Source organism: Lobosporangium transversale (genome assembly GCF_002105155.1).
Source record: "Lobosporangium transversale strain NRRL 3116 chromosome Unknown BCR41scaffold_28, whole genome shotgun sequence".
NCBI classification, from domain to species: domain Eukaryota; kingdom Fungi; phylum Mortierellomycota; class Mortierellomycetes; order Mortierellales; family Mortierellaceae; genus Lobosporangium; species Lobosporangium transversale.
In genome coordinates this window covers 169,244-189,965 of record NW_019029006.1, presented here as the reverse complement: position 1 = coordinate 189,965, position 20,722 = coordinate 169,244, and the positions used below count along the sequence as shown (strand labels likewise).

Genomic DNA, 20,722 nt, shown 5'->3' with positions numbered 1-20,722 from the left:
TCATAAGCACATCCAGTTTGAATAACCAGACGACTGTTAATCATATCAAAAGCGATAGTGTGTATCATCATTTGTTCTGAAATACAGAAGGATTCATAAGGAAACAAAATAAAAAAAAGAGTCACTCAGCTTTTATTTGAAATTGGACTGGTACACCAATCTCCCACAATGTTTCGTCAGATATTGTGAGGGACCAAAATATCTTTTTTTTGTCAATTTTGGAACATTTTTATGTTTAGCAGTCAAATTCAAATCGGACTTGCTCCCCCCAATTTCTTTTACTTTTATATTCAGTTGTTTATTCCTGATAAACAGTCTTGGATGTAGTAAGTAGGTAAAGTCATTACAAAAAGTGGCATTACTAGGTGTCATTAAAAGAGAATTGGAGTTTTTTTTTTTTTCTTTTTCTTTTTCTTTTAGGTTGAAATGGTTGGAATAGAAAAGTAGGGGATTGAGAACAAAAATAAAAATATAAAATAAAATAAAAAGAGGAAGTAGCTAATGAAGTAAAAAGGATACAGACATGTAAAACAAAAAGAGGGATGCGGGGATACGGAATGGGATGGTATATAACAATATAATAATAGTAATAACAGTAAGTTTTTAGATTTGAAACCTAGCGTCCATCTGTTAATAATGCATCAGGTCCGCGATAGATGGCGATACCCAAGGCCGTTGAAAGGATGCAGAGGAAGCGGCACCAGCGCCACATCAAACGGAAGAAAAGGATCACGCTATGAACCAAGCCAAAGATGCCAAAGATGCCACGACGCGATCGTCGGCCCACATAGTACCCATCACGCTTAATGTCGTATCCATAAGTGGATGCATCATAATCCTCAAAGTGTGCCCATCCCACCACAGACTCTTCCCCATCTTCATCGTAGCTTGTGTATCCACTATAGTCATCATACATATAACAACAGCATCCTGGTGTCGATGGACGATGATAGTTCAGGTGATGAGGATCCGAGCAGTCGGAAAGGTCATCATCATCTTCAGAAAGTGCATGGCCTGAATTGAGTCGCTTAGGGCGGGGTTGCCGCTGATGGAGATGGTATAGATCCACATCACTATCATCGCCATCATGTCCGATATCAAGTTCACCATGCGTACCCTCCGTATCGCTTCCTGTATACTTGAAGCGATGGTGTCGCTTGCGGATGCAGCTAGACGATTCACACGCAGACTCCTCGCCCATGTCCTGGATTCGTTCACGCCAGCCCTTGACTCGTCCACCAGCGTCATCTGAGAACATCTCAGAGTCGGACTCATGCCGATGGTTCTTGAGAGCCTTGGGGGATTTAGGTGCGTGTATACCTCCTATATGGATAGGTTGCTGCTGAGGCGATTTTTGAGCAAGATGATCCGGTACACGGGGTGGTCCAAAGAAGGAAACATCTCTAAACCATTCGCTCTCCAATTCTGCCAAAAGTGTTTTACGAGGACGACGTTGACCTCGTAGTCCTGGAGATTTGAGCACCATTGGCTGTGGACTAATAGATCCGTGCAAAATAGTTTTGAGTGCTTTGAAATCTGCATCATCCCTGTGCCACAGACTCTGTATGGGCGACGATGGGACTGAGGGTGACATCAAGGGTGAATTCATTTGTGAGAGTCTTGAGGACATTGTGCTAATTTGGTTTTGCAACTCTTGTATAGTGTTCTCTAGTTCTCTAACGTGCGCTGATTGTTCACCATAAGCTGTTTGAAGCTCCGACAATCCACACAGGTTCGCCATCAAATCTTCATGGTCTTTTTGCATATCTGCGAGCTCTTGTGCAAGTTGTTGCGACCTCTTGTCTGCTTCTACCTTTTGATGTACCAACGCAGTATTCTTGCGCTCAAGTGATTGTAATCGATCCTTCAGCTCTTCAAAAATCCTGTTGTCCTCCGCAAGCATCTCCTGAATGGTCATTTCATCGATTTCGTCGCCCTGCATCTCCAACGCCAGATTAGCCATTGTTGAGCCAGGAATGGATCCTGGTGCTGGAAGCTGCTTCTGAAGTTGGATACGTCGCAGTCTGATCATACGACTCGCCTCGATCAGCCTTGTGTTCTGCTCTTCAAGATCTACAACTTTGACTGTTGTCCGCTCCAGCTCATTCTTGACAGTCTTGAGTTCCTGCTCTGCTCTGCGATGACGCTTGAATGCCTGTCGTCGTCCTTGTTTCAGCTCTTTGGTGATGGCGTCAATCTTGGCTTGCAATTCTGCGTTCAGTTCTTCCAATGACGCCAATTTTTCGATATCTTTATGTGATCGTGACCTCATCATTCCAGAATGATGGTTGGAGTTTCTACGGAAAGAAGTCTTATGGTGTGGACTTGTGCTAGAGGTGTTAATTCCAGAAGGATGCAGGGATGATCCAGATGCCGCTAGTCCCGACGATGATGAAGGTTGTTGATCAAAGTCAACCCAGTTTTCATTATCACTATGCGCACCGTCTTCGGCTCTGTTGACTGCGATATTGCCGACAGCGTCTGGTGCAGACGAGAGTATGATTTTGCGGGGAGGCGTCAGCTGTCGAGGACGATGCATGCGTTGATGCCTGAGTTGGGTCAGGGCATGTTGGTATTTTGCTTGCAGGTTGGTGTTGGTTTCAACAAGGTCCTGTCCAACCATTGCAGCCATACTGAGGTCTAAGGTTTTTGATTTGTTGAAAAGGAGGTGTGAGTGATAAAGTATATAGGAAAGTAATCGTGGTAACAATAAATAAATGCCAGCAATATGTTAATCCGAGAAAGGAGTGAATATGTGCATGCGAAAGAGAAAGAAAGGAATAGCGAGCTTCAAAAATTAAATAGTGGTGGCAGTAATAATAACAACAATAATAATAATGATAATTACAATAACAATAAAAGAGGGCAGCATAAAATGAATAGGAAAAAAAAAAAAAGTGGTTGAGTTGAGAATATTGGAGCACAGACACATGTCAGTGCTTGATGGCCTTTGTTTTCCTCTCTATTCCGCTTTTACTCAAGTCTGGCCTTCTCTGTTTTGTCAGGTTCTAAAAAGAGTTTAAAGGACAACTACGTAGAGCCACAATGGGCTTGAGAACTTACTGCGTTCTTTTTCTTGGATCACTTCATAAGCATTCTGGAGAAGCAAACGTAAGTCCATCTCACTGAGGTTACCTAGACCCATCTGTTCTAATGTAGGAACTGATCCGTCTTCTTGGTCCTGCTCATGCTCCTGTTGTTGCTGATACAACATTGGATCAGAATCAGATCCATGGTGTGACTCGTGTTCTACAATATCTGAAGAATGTGTTTGTGTGTGATAAAGGGACTGCTGTTGTTGAATATGATGGGAATGGTCCAGTTGTTGGGGTTGTGCATCAGACGATGATATCGATAAAGAATTTTGCATGTGTGTGCCTGAATGCTGGGTTATATCTGATTTGTCCTCATCCTGACTAGCATTGTCCGTAGCATTAGCAACAGGGCTGACAGGAGGAGATATTATAGACTCAGCTGCATTGACATCAACAGAGTCCGAGGATTTAATGGCGGATCCCTGAGTCTTTTTGATTATGGAGTCAGATGATGCAGAGTGATATCCTGGGTCAGAATCGTCCAGAGAGGAGGATGAGACTGCCAGGGAAGCGAGGGTCATATCAGAGACAGAAGAGGATGTCGAAACAGACATTTCTGTATCGAAGAAAGGTTATTGTAAACAACGGAGAAGCAAAGGGCGGGGGATAGATGTATTGAATCCTGGGTTGAGTAGAAGAGAAAGCAAAAGCGAGGAGGAAAAATAAATAAAAGTATAATGCAACGTAAGTGTAAAAGGAGGTATATACGCGGCGAGGAAAAGGAGGAGTGGATTGAAAAAGAATGAGAAGGATGGGATGAATAGAGATAAGGAAAAAAAAAAAAAAAAAAAAAAAAAAAAAAAAAGGAAGTAATGAAATTAGGAAAGAGAAAAGGGAATGAATGGTAGAGACAAAGGAAGTGTGAGTGTGCGTTAATGTGTGGTGAGAAGTGTGAGAGCCCTGCCATATGATAGAGCGCGTGCTGACTATAGACATGAATTAAATTATTTTTAAAAAAAACTCCCTCATTTAATAGTAATTTCGCACATGGCATTTTAGAAAACAGCTTTAAAGGTGGCCGACTGACTTGTCACAGGGGCAGAGAAGGAAAAAAAAAAAAAAAAAAAAAAAAAAAAAGAAAAAGTAGATTGGAGAAAAGCAATGAGGACGGGCCAAGAGACAATGACAATATGAATATCTTAAATGAAAAGGTATACCAGTGTCATCTTCACCATTGTCACCACTCTCTTTCGTCCGTTTTTTTTATTTTCAAGGTGCATGGTTCACTTTCAGGTGAAAATCACAGGATATCAAACAAATCGATCCGACAATAGACTATCATTAGGGACTTCTGGCATAGAGATGTAAACAGTTACAGTCGTCCCAGTCATATTGCAACTACGCTTGTTCCCTTCCTCTCCTTATTTTGTTTCTTATGTTCCCGTAACGCCAATAGGGTATCAGGAAACATCATAGACCCAAAATAATACATACGAACTTTGCACGAAGGCGAACTATGTGGCTGGTCACAACTCTTTCTTTCCTCCTTCTCCCGTTCCTGTCAAGAAGTGTCGACATAAAAGTTAAACTGCACTAGCATGGCATGCGCGCGCTTTTTAAAACAAAAGAACACATGTTAATTGGATACAAACAATGACACTTCCACACTTCCACACTCACATCCATATTGGTACGCATAGCCATAAAAAAAAAGTATAGGATTAAGGACCCTTTCCCATTCCGATCATTTGTCGGGAACATTGAAGAAGAATGAGAGAAGCTACCCCGTCCGGGATAATGAAGAAAAGAAATGTATGTATAGTGTTCCATTTTTCACGCCCAAGTGAACACAAAAAAGAGTTTCAGCAATCTGTTTTGTGTCTTGGATCAAAACTGTTCAAGTGAATTGTTCATGAGATTGGTTGAAGTCGGTATGGGATGGGCTCGAGGGAAGGAGAAAAGAAGACTAAAAAAAATAGTTAAGGACACCAAGGACCCATTTCTCACTTGCTGCTGCTGCATGGTCAATGCTCTCTCTACTCACAATTGACACATGTTATTCTCTATTCCGCGCGCCTGGACCAGAAGATTAAATGAACCTGAATGATCGTATTTATATATCTTCCACAACGCCCTTTGAACATTATTGAATTGATATTTTTTTTGCATAAGCATGACCCCTCAATTCATTCCCATCCTTTAGTATAGTTTAGTGCAACAAATAATTGGGGCAATTTTTTTATTCAGCAAACTTCAGTAACCTGCATTTCAAATTCAATTACTCAATCGAGAGCAAAATACTGTGAGCAGCTGAGCAAAGGTAGGAATTGCTAAATATCCACTCAGGTCGATTGGCGCTTTGCATCTGAGTTAAAAAAAATATAAAAGCACACAAACAAGGACGAAAGAAGAGAAAGAGAAAGGTAGTCAAAGTGAGGGTAGGAAAGGAGAGGAGAGATTGAGTGTGTTATAATTGTAATGTAAGAGATGAGTTGTTGTCAAGTGACCAAAGCATCTCACTGCATCGTACCATTGACAAGAAGCAGTTGATTGAAAGAGGGGAATGAGACGGAGCAAATATGAATAATAGTGACTACAGAAAAGAAGGAGGGTATAGACAATAATATGGACGCAAGCGATTACCAAATGAAAAGTAATATAAAAAGAAAGAGTACACGAATACACATCTCACTCTACACATCTGTCGATTCGCCTAGCTTAAGGCCAGATTTTGCTAGGATAGTGTCCAAAATGTCCTGACCCTTGACTGCATCCAGAACTTCGCTTTCTCGAGGCACCAACCCAATCTTGCGTAGCCGCTCCTCTTTGGCCTTGCTTAGTGTGATCAGACCGTTGGCCTCGAGCATATTGATCAGATCCTGGTACTCACCCCGATTGACTGCGCTGACCTTATTACTCGATCGACATGTCGCAGTATAATGATCAAACACCTTGCCAACTTCACAGTCCGCTGCCTTGCCGCTTTGAATCTTCATCACCATTACTGATAGGACAATTTTTTGATGAACGTTCAGCGCCTTCATTTTCTGAACTACAGGTGATCCAAACGCTGACGCCAAAGCTCTTTTGACATGCTCCACTGTCACCTTGGGTGCGTCTTGTAAACTCATGGGTGACGTCATTGGTGTCGTCATAGTAGGGATTGTGACGCCTGACCCTGCAGACATAGAGTCCACAAATGAACCCGTTTGACGACGAGAGATAGTAAGGTGATCTGCATCAAGCGCACCTCCTGCAACTTGGTTTTCCAGATTGGCCAAACGGATCTCTGACAAAGGCGAGCCTCCGCGCTTTAGCTGCAGCTTTTCAATACGTTCCTTCTTCTTGGCCTCTATCTCTACCATCTCGATTGTTTGCCGGCAAATATCAAGCGCTTTTCTCAAATCACCTGTCGCAGCTGCTACCTTACGCGCACAGAGTTCAATGGCAGGCCTTTGCATTAATGGTGCGACACGAACCTTTGTGGCTGTCTCTTTCTCATCCTTCTCATCTCTATCGGCATCTTTTCCCTCCAGAGAGAACAAACGGTCCATGATGATAGCACGGATTTCTGCCACTTGATATGGATTGAAGTTTAGCAGCTGTGGTTCACAGTTTCGGGCTTTGAGTCGAGGCAGGAATCGATCTGTCATATCGAGCGCGTTAGCAATGCCGAACAGCGTCAATCTAGAGCCTTCCATTGAAGACCATTCAAAGAGTTTATAGAGTACTTCCTGATCCTTTGTCAACAGTTGATCAATCTCGTCCAGGATGACAACACTATCGCGAATGAAAAAAGAATTCGATTACTAACACATTAAAGGATAAGAAGCGTGTATAAAACAAAATAAAGTAAAAAAAATCTGTTGTAAGCGATACAAAGATATTAGGCCTTACTACATGGGCTTATTCTTTTTAGCATCATTGGAAGAAAGAAAAAGGGATTCAAGCGCCTTGACTGTTATATCCTTTTCTTTGTCTTTCGACTTGTCTACAGTCAAACCTAATTCCTGCAATAGCTTCATATAAACGAGTTTCGGATCTTTGATCGTCATGCAGTTAACCATCACAGTTTTAATCCTGTGCTCTGCAGCCTTCATCTCAGGCTCCATATCCCGCATAATCTCTTTCAACAGTGCAGTCTTTCCCGTGCCAGGTTGGCCTGAAATATACAGTGACCCAGCCTTGGCTGTCAGAATATGATCCTTACAGAATGTTTGGATCATCTCTCGCTCAGCAACGCGTCCAATAAGTCTATGTGGCTCAGTTGTACGCCTAAACATTGTTTTTGCATCTTGGTAGAATCCAAGTAGTCCCGTTGCTGCAGGTGTTGACCTGCTGCTGTACGTGTTCACGTTTGGAGAAGACCCTGTCAAAGGAGGCGAGTGCAATTGTGCCTTAAATGGGACAGCTGTATCAGTCACTCCTGAATGTGTCATAGATCTCTGCAGTCGCCTAGGGGTTGAATATCCAGGGACCTTGGTAGTATTCTCGTTCTCACCCTGTGTGCTTCGGGTAGATTTCCTTCCCTTAGCATTAAATGTCACAGGAGTCGCATTGCTCATGTTCTCTATCAACAATAAATATCATTTGTCAATCGTTTACATTGGATGGCTGTTAGTTGAGCATAAACAATATAAAACGCGAATCAGGTACGCTTATATCCAAACAAAAATCATGTCGTGACTATCAAATTCACACCTTTAGACAACCTCATCATTCTATTCATCGCTGGCGTCAGACCTGTGCTTTGACTGGTGGTTGTAACTCCTTTTGCTACCACATCATTATTACTGCCGCTTACACTGCATGAGAGTGCCGTTCGTGTGGGAGTTTTGGGAGTCATTATTCCTGTACCTGCAAAAGATGAAGAGACCCTTCTGGGTGTGTTAGGTGGTACTTCAACGCTATCAGTCGTTGAGCCCATGCCGTGAACAGCCTGCTGCTGTTGTCGAGTACTCCTGCGCGTAGGCGTCATCGGTGGCGTGATAGTCTCGGTGCTACTGCAAGGTTTTGTGGACACAAGTGATAACGGAGATGTCTCTGATAAGGACAACGAGGGCGAGAAGGAAGAAGACTTCAATGCAGCCCTGACATCTGACACAGCTCTTGCTCTCCGTGTCATTATGGTCTTTTGAATGGCTTTAGACTTTTCTCCTTCTTTTTTTTCCATCACTTCAACTATAGCTTGAGCCTCCTTTTCTTGCTTGAGAGGCTTGGCCAAATCATCGTGCTCGTCCTCAGATAACCCGTCCGCCAGACATTGAGCGAAATTGGGTGCAGGAATCACATCTGTATCCTTCAAGAGAAGTTGATCTGATAGAATTCTAGAGCGTCTCTTGCAAGGGGAGGATGGCCAAGCTACCAGGCCATATAATGGTATAAAAAAGTGAGATAGGGAAGATTTATCGATAAGTATGTCGCTTCGAAAGCAGTAAAGTTTTCAAGACAACTTGATGAGGTTGCTCATGACGCTTAAAAGTCATTCATTCTCGTTTTTACCTTCACTGTCCTGGCTCTCGTCGTCCGAGAAGACGACGATGGCACGCTTTCGGAGGAAGTTGACTGACATTGCTGTTGAACGAATTTATTTATTTTTTTTTTTTTTTTTTTTCAGTTCTGGCCTACGGGTTGATTGGGTTAGAGAACGATTGATGGTCAGTTTATTAGTGGAGTTTTCGTTGCATAGACAGATTGATGCGACAATGTACATACAGCAAAGAATTGAAGAAAAAAAAAAAAGATTAATTAGACAGAATCTCCAACAGTTGCAGCGCAAGGCAAAGGCAAAGCAAGGTTGATGATTGTCGTTTGTTGTGTGTCTGAGTAGGAAAGACGACTTCTGCGTAAACATTCGCCGGACTGCAATCTTGATTGAGAATTTTCATTTGGCTCCTTTAGGGCTGAAAATACGCGTGCTTGACTATGACAGCCACATAATATGACTTTTCGTTTGGCATTGACGATGATTGATATACTTCTTTTTGCATGTAAGCTGTGGTTGTTGTAATACTGTAAATTTATTTTGCTTTTTAAAGCGAGTCTTTTTTTTAGGTGCGCTCTACTAGAGCACGGATATTGCGCACAAGTAGTTCAATAAAACTATTCCTTGAACTACTATCCCATCTCATCCTCTCTTGTGTCTAGAATAGCCAATTGCAGTAAAAGAAAAAGGCAAAGAGTTGTTAGCTTAAACAATCTACCTTTGTCTGTATAGTAACCCGCTTATTCTAAATGAATGAAAACAAAGTGATTAAAGACTGAAAACTCACCAAGTCAAGGCTGGCAATGTTATCCAAAACAGGTTTAATCATATGTCCCGCGTCCCTCTTCAATGCCTGTGCTTCCGCGAGAGTGGGCTTAAAGTTCTTGGATAAACTCTGGTTCACACTTTGGCTTGTATTCAGACTAATGCCAAAATCGCCTGATCCGTTACTTGTTGCCATCGACGACGCAGTACCAAATCCTCCAAATCCGCTGTTCCGCGCAAAACTAAGTGAAGATACGCCAACAGAGCCTCCCCCAGCACTAGTACCAGCACCCGATTCAAATCCACTGAATACACTATTGTGCCCAAACCGTGAGACTCCCAATCTTGATTGCGACGCTGTACCGTCTAACAGACCTCCGTATTGTCCAAGGTAATATTCCAAATGTCTCCAAAACACAGTTAATGATATCTCAAGCAAGTCTATAAGTGAGTATATGTGTATAAAAAGGTGAGTCTATGAGCTTAGGTATATCCGTCCCAGGAACGAACATTTGTATATCATTCATCATATTCTCACTTACAGAGATCCGACATGATCTCCTGAGTGGACGATAGTAGCATCTTTTGAAGCACTTGAACTGCAAGCTGATCCCTCTGGATTGCAACAAGCTCATCCAGGTAATCTTCATCCGAAGACTGCAAAATATCCTGTTTTTCCTCAGGAGTCAAAGACGCAATGTTATCTAGTTTGATTACTTGTGTTTGATGGCGAAGCAGAGCCTCTTGAACATCATTGGTCGTGCGGCTCATAAAGCCGACTAACGTCGCCAATGACGGTACTGCAACCGAATCATGGCCACTGACCAGATTTGAAATCGTCCAAGTGAATAGAGGTGTAAATGATTTGGATGCTATAAAGATGTTTTGGAGTGTCAATTTTTTTTTTTTTTTTTTTTTTCAACTAAAATAAACAGAATTATGTACTACATGAATATTACCTGTACGATTGACATTTTCTGTGCTGATTTGACAATACGACAACAAGTTTTTGCAAATATCTCGAGCAAAGTTCTTAGCATCTCGCTCGAACAATGATGTTCCACTTCTAGCAGTCAATGCAGGAGCTAATGTGGTTGCCATCATCTTTTCAGCGTCACTGACAGGTTGAAGAGATTGTGACCATTGATCAGCAGAAAAGTACTTAGGGATCAGTGCTAACAAGAGATTATGCAAAGGACCAAAGACGGATGCTGCAGACTGTGGCCCCGAACACAGTTGTTGAGATAGAATTTACAGAGATTGTAAGTTTCAAGAAAATTATCAGACACAATGCTAAAAAAAAAACAGGAGGAAAAGGACACTCACTGCTGACTTGGTTGCGATGTGGCCAGCAAGCTGGTTTAGAAAAGCGGTGATGACACGCAGCTCACGAAGAGAATTAATTGTGGTTGGCACATCGCTATCTCTCAGAATAGAAGCAAAAGTGTCCTGATGACTAGTCACAAATAATTCGGCCTATGTGAAATTGATTCGTTTTTTCTTAGCAAGGGATCCATAGATCATTCTTGCACATATTTCAACTTGCCCATTAATCAATCAAACAAGTTGTGTATTATACCTTGGATGTGGCTGTACGATGGTTTCGGCCAAGATTGGCGAGGATCGCAACGGCGACTTGAAGCATAGGATAGACAATGTTGTGATAAAGATTGCTCTCTGTTTGCTCAAATGGACCAAAGTCTGATTGGTGACGAGGATAAACATAATTCACACTTATCAGCCCCAGTGCTACTGAAGAAAAAGAGGGAAAAAAAAAAAAAAAAAAAAAAAAGTGACTTACCAGCAGAATCCAGGTTGGATCGAATGTCAATGACAGCTGAAGAGTTTGTAAGGACATCGAAAAAGCCATACTCAAGTAACTGCTCAGCTCCATCCCTACGTTGAGCAATACGCAAGAATAAGGTCATCCTTGCCTCACTCAAAATCGGCATTCTGCTCACACGGCCTTTGACGCATGCTTGCAGTTCAAGATCCTCCCGAGCCATGATATCAATAAAATGCTTTAAATAGTTACGTTGAACCAAATGCACCAGCACACGGTTGGTAGTCTCTTTCTCAAATAAGCCATATAACGTATTCAGAAGCGTGAACGCAGCGATCTTGCAAACTTGATCGACATCTGAAGCATCTCTACACACGATCTCCAAGAGACGCTCACCTGCCTCCGCTACCAAAACCTGATTTCCAAGCTCGATGGCACTTCTAGCGCCGCTGCCTACCTTCGACCTTGCAACATCTGAAGCGTAGAGCGATGAGCTTTTTGCGCTCTTGAGAGTATCATCCTCCGATCGTGTATACTGAAAATAGTTGACAAGAGCTGAATACATGTTATATCGAGATTCTGATGTTCCAGGGCGAAGAATGCTTGCAATAATCCCTCTGGCGAGACGATGTAGTCGTTCAGCTGGCAAACGCGTGTCCATTTTGTTCGGGTCGGTTGAAGTTGCCTGGAAGATGAACTGTCGGAAGTGATCTGAGCGGAGGCGTTGAAGGATGGAAAGGACAACTTTGGACAAGATTGTAGTGATGTCGACTGGACAGTCCCTCTGGAGCTTAGCAAGCACAGCTTCCAAGATATCGTAAAGTATCATTTCACGTTTTTCAACTTTCAATGAATAGAAACCAGGACCTAATGTGATCTCGATTAACTCGCGCCAAGATTCAAACGCTGTTCTCCTTGCAGCTTCTAATTTTCTGGCATGATTCTTGGCCAAGCATTGTCCCATGATAGCCTCAATCTCTGCATGTGCTGCAGCCTTGTGAGCGACCCCAGAGATTATATTTTCGTTCTCGAGCTGCGACTTACGGGCAACAAGAAGTGAGAATAATTTACGTGCGTTATACAACTCAATACCGTTCTCATCCTTCTCTAAACAGGAGTCCTCGGAAATATCTGGGAAGTAATAGCGTTCCAAGTCCTTGATCTTCAAGTCATCATCCCAAGCAAAGTCAAACGAATCTAAAAGCTCCAGGATCTTCACACGAGGCTGAACCAAGTTGCCATTACGAGCTCGCGAGATCGAAAACATAAAATCGTCACTGTTGGTGGCGCGTGCATTATCAGTATTGTCAAAGATAAGCGATAATAGACGAACAGCCTCGCTGCGCTGATTCGTTTCGCATGCTACTCGCAGCTCTAAAGCAGCTGTGCGCATGACCCATGAGCGTTGGTAAAGCTGAGAGAGAAGGTTGAAAAAGTTGGCTCTGAACTGAGAACCATCTCGACGAATAAAAACGCCATGAGGACCTTCGAGACCCTCCTCGAATCGTATAGGAAGTGCCTTTAGTTGCCTGTAAAAGAATGCTTCATTGGTTCGGAGATAGCGCATCGTTGGCTTCGTAGTCTCCGGCTCTACACAGAGACGATAAATAAGCTCTTGGCATTTTGCAGCAAGTTGAGGGTGAGTGATATATAATGGAATGGATGACAGAGAAGTGTAGTCAAAATCCTGTCCATCCACACCACGGCGTAATAAGTCCAAAGTAACATTAAGAGCGGTAATAGACAGATTGTTGGACAAGATGTCAACATTCTCAGATCCTGCAAGTCTGAACTCAGTTGGGTACCCTAGCAAGAAATGTGCAATTGAAGGCGGACTACGAGACTCATCCAAGTTGTCGAGTAAAAGGCGCATAATTTGGAGGCGGACCGTGGAGGCGGTGATGGGAGGCGGCGCGAAGATGGCTCGCTTCTGGACTGCGTTGTGTGATTCTAACCCGTCAATAGCCATAGACGGGTCGGCATGGGGGACGCCGAACTCGTCTGTCTGCTCATCCTCCTCTTCCTCGAGCTTCTGAGCGAATCCGTAGAGAATTTGGTTGGAAAGAGACGAAGTTTGCAAGAGTCGAACTAGCCTGTTGATGGCGGTGCTCCTGTGGCCTACTGTACTGGTGAAGAGAGGCGATGCGGAGAGTCGGTCTAGAATCTCAATTGAAAGCGAGCAAATTTCTAAGCTCACATCACAGTTAATGTAGCATGCAATATCAACAATAGAGGCATGGCTAAAAGCTAAATGTTGCTCCATTGGTGCTAGCGATGATAAAACTGAATTTCTGCTACCAGATGATAATAGAATCTGGATAATATACTCCTTGAAAACATCCTGAAGCTGCATGGTCTTGGTCACGATCCTGAAGCATCTAAGGATTGAAGATTTCAAGTAAGGCGTTGTTTTATCTTCCTTATTCAGAATGTCTACGCCAGTCCCGATGACTCTAAATATTTCATGCAATACGTCTCCACCTGAAAGGAGACGCGTCAACACTTCAAACGCAGGATGCAAAGAAGCGCGAAGAACGTTTTTCCTTTGCGCCTCGATACTGGTGTCGTCTTGATCCTTTTTGAGGGACTCTCCAATCACAAAAGAACCAATGTCGAAAGAAAGAAGGCATCGCTCCATGAAGCAAAGACAGGAGTCAACGACCTTCCATTTTTCGTTCGTGACACGGTATGTTCTGTTAAGAGCTTTGACAAAGATTTTATCCAATACAAATCGAACGTAAGGGATGACTCCAGGCTGGCGGTAACTGGATCCAAGTTGTGACGAAATCGATGGAGACCCGCCAGACAAAAGCTCCTCTGGGTTTAAAGGTACTTGGATCAAATTGCACAAAAGTCGAGTGAACGAGAGAGTTTCAGGGAATGTCTTATTTGCGGCTTCAATCTCCTCAATATCATAGTCGATTCCAGTATCCAAGCTCTCCTGTTCTTGACGAGGCGACGTCGCAACAACTGGACCCTTGTCGCCAGCGGAAAGTGTCTGCTCAGGCGAAGGTGTAGCATATGATTTAGGTAGGATTCTTGCTTGCTCCAAATAATCCCATATCATGTTAATAGTCTCGCTCCTATTAGTTGAAGGTGTTGCGAATGCCGCAATAGCATCCAAGATACTAGCCTTGAGGTCCACAGAGATCGGACAGATGAAGAAACGAAAGAGTGAATGGATAACTTGATACTGTTTAGAATCGTTCATGGCGGAGCGAGCAACTGCGGAGTACTGAGCTACAACACTAAGAAGATGCAAGAACGATTTAAGGAGCGCCTCCTCTTCTGGTAGGATCTTTTCCACTTGTCCCCCGGCACTAATTTCAGCATTAAGTCTCTCTGTGTAATAGTCAACAGCCTCAAAAAGCTTCCCCCAAGAGCATAGAGTGTTGGGCGTTGCTGAGCCTTGTGTCCCGTAGCGACCTCCATTACTCTTCAAAAATTCATAAGCATAGTGAGCGCATTGAGGCCCAGTAGCAAGTGACCCCAGCATATCAAAGAATGAACGCGCTGTATTCTTGCAATCGACACCCCACTTGAGGAACCTGTAAAGTCTATCATCATTATTGGGCCAAAAACGGATCCCTGCCTCAGGACGTCCTTTGTACAAAAGAGCAACGACAGTAAATAATGCATCAAGGTCGTTCCTGTGTGCTAATTGCATCTGTGATTGTCGCAGTGATGATTGGTGAGCGACCACATCCTCTTCTCTGTGCTTGATCTTTCGAAGCAGCGTTTGCATAGTGATAATGAAATCACGCATCGTCATCTCGAGCAAGACAAGAATTTGGTCTTGCACATCAACAGCCATCCGAACTGCAACAGGTTTACCAACGGTAGTTTCAAACCCATCAGTATTTTGATCCAAAATACCCAACGATGCATTGGACATCTTAAAAGGGACCTCAATCTCGTTTCCATTGATCACCACCTGCGACTTGAATCCAAGGATATAATTGGCGATAAATTGAAATGCATCTGACGTAACAGCGTTCTCAGTCACTCTTTGAAGGTCATCCTCTGACAGGCCGTTCCCACGATTTTGGTAGACATTTCCGATACATAGACTAAATTGCAACAAGATAACAGCTCCGATAGCAGGGACAGCCCAATTCTTTTCCGTGATGAAACTCGCGTAGTCAGTAAAGATTGTCTCTTGAGCCATGTAGATGGGAAAATCATCGCTGGACTTTCCACGGATTCGCATATGTTCTGGAGAAACCTCGAAGGCTGCCATGACAGTGACAGTGAGGTATATGGCGAGTGGATCAGAAAGATTCATTTTCTTCAGGGTTATAATAGTAGATTTAACCGTTGAAGCAGGTAGCTCGTGGCAAAATGCAATATCAAACATGATTGTGGCAACTAGAACGCGCTCCTGCTTGATGAAATCAAGACGATCTTCGTTTATGGGCATGCCGAGCTGTGCCACCAATGTTGACGTCTCAGTCATTGCATTCTTGAGAGCTGTTGCCTTCTTCTCTAGATTCTCGATCAAATTGAGGGCCTTACTGCCTAAGTTACTTTGCAAGAGATCGTCTCTGAAGTTGACTATTGCCCTGCTGAACTCTGTAGGTGCATCATAAGTACTTGACGTATCCAAAATGGCATGAATGATATGGAGCATTGCGATTTTTTCTCTGTGGAACAAAATAATGGCTGTTTCAATAGCTGTACGGTCGAATCGTGCTCTCCGTTCGATACCATAGTCAAGAAGTGAAGAAGCAATATATTCATCAAGCTCCAGTTGATCTGACAAAAGAATGGCTTCTGAGATAAAATCCTCATTGACTGTGCGTACCCTGCCATTGATTTTCGGCGAGCCTAAAGAAATGTTTAAAGTTAGATTAGGCGAAAGAGGAGAGTCATTTTAACCTTCAAGTTACCTTCCAACAACAAAAAGCAAAAAGGAAAGAAATGAGAATAAGAAAGTGAGAGAAAGGTGCTAGTGGGATAGACACATTTATCCATACCAAGCTTCAGCTGAGCTCTGTGGCCGACATTAGGTGCAGGTATCTCCAGAAGAGTGATGATAGATTGCTTATGAGTTTCTAATTGACGCACAACACCGTGAACATACTCATGTGAGTCTGAGAGCAATGCTTTGGAGACATTTTCGGCAAGCTCCTCAAAAGCCGGAATCCATTGTTGTTGTTGTTCCATTCCTTAGAGTGTCGGTCGAAATGTGTTGATTTGGCTCAGGATGCGGGGCGTTATTTCTATCGCCAGACGCGTATCGTTCGCGGCGCCAAAGACAGCAAAAACGGTGACTACCTGAAGAGAGAAAGGGTGAATGTGATGGTCGGAATGAGTGAATGAAAATTGCTATTCCTTCTTCCTGATACAGGATCTAGAATGAATGGAATGGATAGGTGAGCAATAAAGAAGGGAGGGTAATGAGAACAGAAGGGATGAAAGTTGTCCTTAATGATTGATCTCCATCTCTGTTTATGGGTTTTGAGCATGGTGACTGGTCGGTATATTAAGGGGCTAAATTGGCATCGACCAAAACGCGACGCGTGTCTTTTCCACAACCATCATGGGCTCTCCAATTCGTCAGTGAACACCAAGCATCATGTCGCGCATCATCCTCGTACCAGGCAATGGAAACGATCAAGTCGAAATTTCCATGTGGTATCCCTCTGTCATTAACGCGCTCACAGCCGCAAAACACCCAAAGACAGGTCACCTGTTGTTTCCAGGTGGGAATGTCCTACGCACATTTCCTGACCCCTATGAAGCGCACGAAGAGATTTGGATACCCTTTATGGAAGATACCATTGGGATTAATGAACAGGATGTAGTCATTGGTCATAGCAGTGGAGCAGCTGCTATTATGAGATACATCGAATCTCGGAAGGTTAAGGGTGTTGTCCTTGTGAGTGCATATCACTCCGACCTCGGTGATCCCTCTGAAGTATGAACAACCGATTTTGAGCATTCATACATGACACAGCAACGCTTTTGTCTCCACATAAGCACACAATTTGCATTGCCATTCTTGAGGCCCCAAAACTAAAAGGCTTTTACGCTTCTTTAGCGAGAAGCAGGATATTTCAATAGGGCATGGAATTGGAATTCTATGAGGGCTAACACCGAGTGGATTACCCAGTTTTGTATGTGCTTCATTAGAGAGCAGAGACAGTGAAGATTATTCGGTGAAGAACGATTAATTTTTGACTTTTCTTTGCCTTTCAATCACTAAACTCTTTACTACAGCGAGTCCAGATGATCATCTGGTTCCCATCGAGGAACAACGCGAGGTAGCAAGCAAAATCTTAGGGATCGACTATATTGAACTCCCAGAACGTGGCCACTTTATCAAAAATCATCATTTTCCGGAACTGGTTGAGAATGTTATTCGAAAAATGTCTACCTAGGGGCCTTATGACAGATGCATGAGAATTTTTGAGTATAGTAGGCAATAACATTACTACTGGTTGAGAAAGTTTGTTTTAAAAGAAGAAATGAAACTATACAACGCTAGCACTATCTTTTCGGTATACGCTTCATGCTGTTTCGAAACATTTCAATACCACCGACGCCTTTTTTGCCTCCTATTATATCTCGTTCGCCCTTGAGTTGCATATTACGATTATGAAATGAGAATCATCCAGGCAATAACAAAGTAGAATAAGAATAAAGGATAAACGCCAAGGGCACGGCGGTTGGCGAGATTTGAGTCAGATAGGAATCCCAAAGAGGCCCAGGCAGCCCAACCAAAGGCTACGATACACAATGGTAGTCGGATGATGAGGGAGCCCACAAATATAGATACCACACTGACAAGCACAAGCGGGAACAAGCAGTATCCGATCACGCAAACACTTTGGAAAAAAGATCTAATAGCCAAAAAAAAAAAAAAAAAAAAATCAGCCTACAATCTGATGTGGCTGAATAACTTCGGCACACACAGCCATGCAACGTGGTAAAACAACATACACTCTTCCTCCGAGAAGCTTGGCATTAACTGTGACGACGGCCGATCCAAGCCAGACAATGATGAAAATCCAGGTAAATACTGTAATCTTTTGCTCTGTTGGTGCCCTGGTACTTAAGACACTAGTAATCCATGAAAGGAATAAAACTGATTAGCCTCATTGTCTTAAAAGGACGAACTATCAGCATATGACATTATCCTTCAACTTACATAGACAGAGTTAAACACATCAAAAGCGGGCCCCAGAGATCCCCTATTGACACAGATCACGCAAAGATAACCTGAATATTAGATCTATCATACTGATCATACACATGAGAGGCGATGGCAGGCAGATCAGATTTGAAAGCATTACAATCTTTGAGAATATCCTTGCGCCCCTTGGGGTACAAAACTTGCTGAAGTTTGGCGCCGACATTACGTAGGTCGCGGAGCTAATATTAAATAATAAAATGAAAATATAAAAATAATAAAGGCTGCACATAAGCAATACGCCTTTCTTTTAACAATGCAACCGTGCTTGGTTATTCCATGAATATTTACAAGAGTTTCAGACACAGGCTCGTCTAGGGTATCAATAGCACTCCCCATCATAGCCTGCCCAGTGCTGAGGCTGGCACCGCTACCAATGTTCCCACTGAGATTGTTGTTATTGCTACTGCTGCCACCACCATTGCTTTGACTGTTGGAGCCAATATTTCCAGAAACTTTGGGCAAGGAGCTCCTGGTTGGGCTGAGGGGCTTCTGTCCAGGAAGAGGTACATCATCAGGCTCAATAGACGGTGAGTTCATGCGTTGAGGAATGTTTGTCTCGAATGGGTTGTCATATGTGTCCGAATAAGATGTCGCCTCGACATAGCTTGGTGCTGCAGGTGACAAAAAGTCATCTGGTTCGACTCGAGTGTGGTGATTGCTCATTGCGCGTATGTGTAAGTGTGAATGTATGTAGATGCTATGCTTTATTGTATTTTGCTTTCGCCGTATATGTCCTGGCACTTCTCCCTATCGTACGTGTTGCGATGGTTGATTTCGCTGCTCGCGAATTGAAAGATGATGTCTTGGCGTTTGGGACAAAAAATGGATGCTCCTTGCTCTGGGTTCAAAAAGCCTTGCTCTAATGCAGCCTAAATTACGTCATTTTTTTTTTTATCACCTGCACTACCGATAGACACAACTACCGCTACTGCGGCTACCACATAACCAAGAACAAATGCATAGAGTATCCTTTGATTGCAAGCAAAGGAGGCGCTGTTGGTAGATAGATTTGTAGTGAACAACGTTCATGATGTCGTAGACCTGGGGTAAATAAAGGTGGATGTCACAAATTTCTGGCAGACAGAGCGCTTTTTGGACGTGTAGAGCTCGTTGATCCCAACAACTACGTATCTCAAGACTCTTGCCCATTATAAAAAGAAGGATGGGTGAAGAGATAAAACGATATAGAACATAGTCTTGATCTTCTAGTACATTCAACATAGTGCATAGCACCTACTTTGAACAAAATAAAATAAAGCTAAGTCAGTCTGTTGTCCGAGAAAACCAACAATAAACTTGGTGTCTTTTCTACGCATCTCTTTTTGTAGCTTTGAAGAACATAGCGTGTTAATAAAGTGATAAAGCTTACTTGGCTTCAATTATTGTACAAACTTACCCCAGAAAAGTAACACTCAAAATACATGTCCTCGAGTTGACGCCACTCTTTTATGGTTAACGCCGCTCTTCATCCTTCTTCTTCACTTCTCCTCCTCTTTACCAAAGTTCGACTAGAATACTGTAGTGTGCTTGTCGAAACCAAACCGTCAGTTACCTATTACCTCCACCTTGGTTTTTACATTTTGACATCCCTTGACTATTCTGCACAGTTCATCGACCCTTATTGGACTAGGGGAAAAGTGTCTTTGTTATTGTGGCAATCGTAGGCAAATGCAAACAGCAGAATGTTAGATTAGCATGTATTACTCAATGGGTAAAAGGAAAGGCTCAATATAATTTTATCTGTCTTTGTACTTAATTATCTTTGTTAGTTTCCAGGCATCCGTCATTAGATACTGAGTAAACGCGTCTTTTTTTCCCTAGTGATATTAGCTGGTGCTCTTAAAGATATATATCTAGTCTATTTCTCATTGAGTCTATGAGAGGAAAGAGCTTTCAATATAAAATGAACAGCCATCTGCTACGTGTCACGATTTTTCTTACAGCTAGAAATATAAGCTTGACCCTTATTATCAATGTTGTAATTAACTTATGGATTTTAAGGGAAAAAATACATGATCCAAACCCGTCTCCATTGTGGCCGGATCATAACCTATTTAGAGGCGCACTTTACCCATTCCTCATTGAATCCGCGCTGAGGCCGTCAAAATAGTTTTATTCTTCTCCACTGCTCTACTCTTTCTTACTCCTCCATTCTCTAATCAGCACCTCTTCCATTCTGCTTCGCTTCACCAGCCCTGGTTCCTGTTCCTCATTAGCTGGGCCCCATCTAAAAATCACCTTTGTCCAACAATAGCCAAAGCCTAATACCAGAGGAGCAGATCAGCCCAGACTTTGATCTAGTCTTCGGTATAAGAAGAGTGTCAATGCCAGTACTTCTTTGACTCTTAGCGCCAGTAATTCTCAAAATGCATAACTGCGGGTGCTGGACGAGAAGAGCTCTCAGTGCGGCCATGACTTGGTCTGCACTGCAGAGAAAAGAGGTAACTTGTTAGAGC

At 42.9% G+C, this 20,722-nt stretch overlaps 6 protein-coding genes across 6 annotated transcripts; 2 read left to right on the top strand and 4 right to left on the bottom strand.

Annotated features, from left to right (window-relative positions):
• Positions 1–296: 296 nt before the first annotated feature.
• BCR41DRAFT_357008 (hypothetical protein) lies at positions 297–3,877 on the bottom strand. The gene is made up of 2 exons (XM_022024782.1): positions 3,064–3,877; positions 297–2,640 (listed from the first exon to the last, which is right to left on the bottom strand). Exons 1-2 carry the CDS (start codon positions 3,647–3,649, stop codon positions 617–619), a joined length of 2,610 nt encoding a protein of 869 aa, XP_021879625.1. The 5' UTR covers positions 3,650–3,877; the 3' UTR covers positions 297–616.
• Positions 3,878–5,728: 1,851 nt separating this feature from the next.
• BCR41DRAFT_372140 (P-loop containing nucleoside triphosphate hydrolase protein) lies at positions 5,729–7,600 on the bottom strand (the record flags this gene model as incomplete). Its single annotated transcript, XM_022026657.1, has 2 exons — positions 5,729–6,815; positions 6,933–7,600. 2 exons carry the CDS (start codon positions 7,598–7,600, stop codon positions 5,729–5,731), a joined length of 1,755 nt encoding a protein of 584 aa, XP_021879624.1.
• A 1,438-nt stretch (positions 7,601–9,038) lies between these two features.
• BCR41DRAFT_324669 (nucleoporin Nup186/Nup192/Nup205) lies at positions 9,039–16,489 on the bottom strand. The gene is made up of 8 exons (XM_022021557.1): positions 16,045–16,489; positions 11,087–15,895; positions 10,865–10,986; positions 10,612–10,761; positions 10,245–10,503; positions 9,828–10,157; positions 9,308–9,726; positions 9,039–9,178 (listed from the first exon to the last, which is right to left on the bottom strand). The coding sequence occupies exons 1-8, from the start codon at positions 16,232–16,234 to the stop codon at positions 9,086–9,088; spliced, it is 6,372 nt and encodes a 2,123-aa protein (XP_021879623.1). The 5' UTR covers positions 16,235–16,489; the 3' UTR covers positions 9,039–9,085.
• A 128-nt stretch (positions 16,490–16,617) lies between these two features.
• On the top strand, positions 16,618–17,870 carry BCR41DRAFT_357004 (Alpha/Beta hydrolase protein). Its single transcript, XM_022024781.1, has 3 exons — positions 16,618–16,988; positions 17,112–17,187; positions 17,291–17,870. Exons 1-3 carry the CDS (start codon positions 16,647–16,649, stop codon positions 17,449–17,451), a joined length of 579 nt encoding a protein of 192 aa, XP_021879622.1. The 5' UTR covers positions 16,618–16,646; the 3' UTR covers positions 17,452–17,870.
• On the bottom strand, positions 17,411–19,079 carry BCR41DRAFT_357001 (Yip1 domain-domain-containing protein). The gene is made up of 5 exons (XM_022024780.1): positions 18,555–19,079; positions 18,367–18,445; positions 18,222–18,264; positions 18,014–18,133; positions 17,411–17,913 (listed from the first exon to the last, which is right to left on the bottom strand). The coding sequence occupies exons 1-5, from the start codon at positions 18,927–18,929 to the stop codon at positions 17,667–17,669; spliced, it is 864 nt and encodes a 287-aa protein (XP_021879621.1). The 5' UTR covers positions 18,930–19,079; the 3' UTR covers positions 17,411–17,666.
• Positions 19,080–19,664: 585 nt separating this feature from the next.
• On the top strand, positions 19,665–20,103 carry BCR41DRAFT_110945 (hypothetical protein). The gene is made up of 2 exons (XM_022019388.1): positions 19,665–19,926; positions 20,036–20,103. Exons 1-2 carry the CDS (start codon positions 19,715–19,717, stop codon positions 20,061–20,063), a joined length of 240 nt encoding a protein of 79 aa, XP_021879620.1. The 5' UTR covers positions 19,665–19,714; the 3' UTR covers positions 20,064–20,103.
• The last annotated feature ends 619 nt before the right edge of the window (positions 20,104–20,722 follow it).

Bases quoted from the DNA above. Each gene is read 5' to 3' on its own strand.
- BCR41DRAFT_357008 (XM_022024782.1), bottom strand. From the start codon at position 3,649: ATGTCTGTTTCGACATCCTCTTCTGTCTCTGATATGACCCTCGCTTCC. The intron at 2,641-3,063 runs GTAAGTTCTCAA...CAAAAACCTTAG, and splicing joins GATCCAAGAAAAAGAACGCA to ACCTCAGTATGGCTGCAATG.
- BCR41DRAFT_324669 (XM_022021557.1), bottom strand. From the start codon at position 16,234: ATGGAACAACAACAACAATGGATTCCGGCTTTTGAGGAGCTTGCCGAA. The intron at 10,504-10,611 runs GTGAGTGTCCTT...TCGGGGCCACAG, and splicing joins ACATCGCAACCAAGTCAGCA to TCTGCAGCATCCGTCTTTGG. The intron at 9,179-9,307 runs GTGAGTTTTCAG...TGGCTATTCTAG, and splicing joins ACATTGCCAGCCTTGACTTG to ACACAAGAGAGGATGAGATG.
- BCR41DRAFT_357004 (XM_022024781.1), top strand. From the start codon at position 16,647: ATGTCGCGCATCATCCTCGTACCAGGCAATGGAAACGATCAAGTCGAA. The intron at 16,989-17,111 runs GTATGAACAACC...ACGCTTCTTTAG, and splicing joins ACCTCGGTGATCCCTCTGAA to CGAGAAGCAGGATATTTCAA. The intron at 17,188-17,290 runs GTATGTGCTTCA...TCTTTACTACAG, and splicing joins CGAGTGGATTACCCAGTTTT to CGAGTCCAGATGATCATCTG.
- BCR41DRAFT_357001 (XM_022024780.1), bottom strand. From the start codon at position 18,929: ATGAGCAATCACCACACTCGAGTCGAACCAGATGACTTTTTGTCACCT. The intron at 18,446-18,554 runs GTAAATATTCAT...ATTTAATATTAG, and splicing joins AGCCTGTGTCTGAAACTCTT to CTCCGCGACCTACGTAATGT. The intron at 18,134-18,221 runs GTAAGTTGAAGG...ATGGATTACTAG, and splicing joins ATGTGTTTAACTCTGTCTAT to TGTCTTAAGTACCAGGGCAC.
- BCR41DRAFT_110945 (XM_022019388.1), top strand. From the start codon at position 19,715: ATGGTTAACGCCGCTCTTCATCCTTCTTCTTCACTTCTCCTCCTCTTT. The intron at 19,927-20,035 runs GTAGGCAAATGC...TATCTTTGTTAG, and splicing joins TCTTTGTTATTGTGGCAATC to TTTCCAGGCATCCGTCATTA.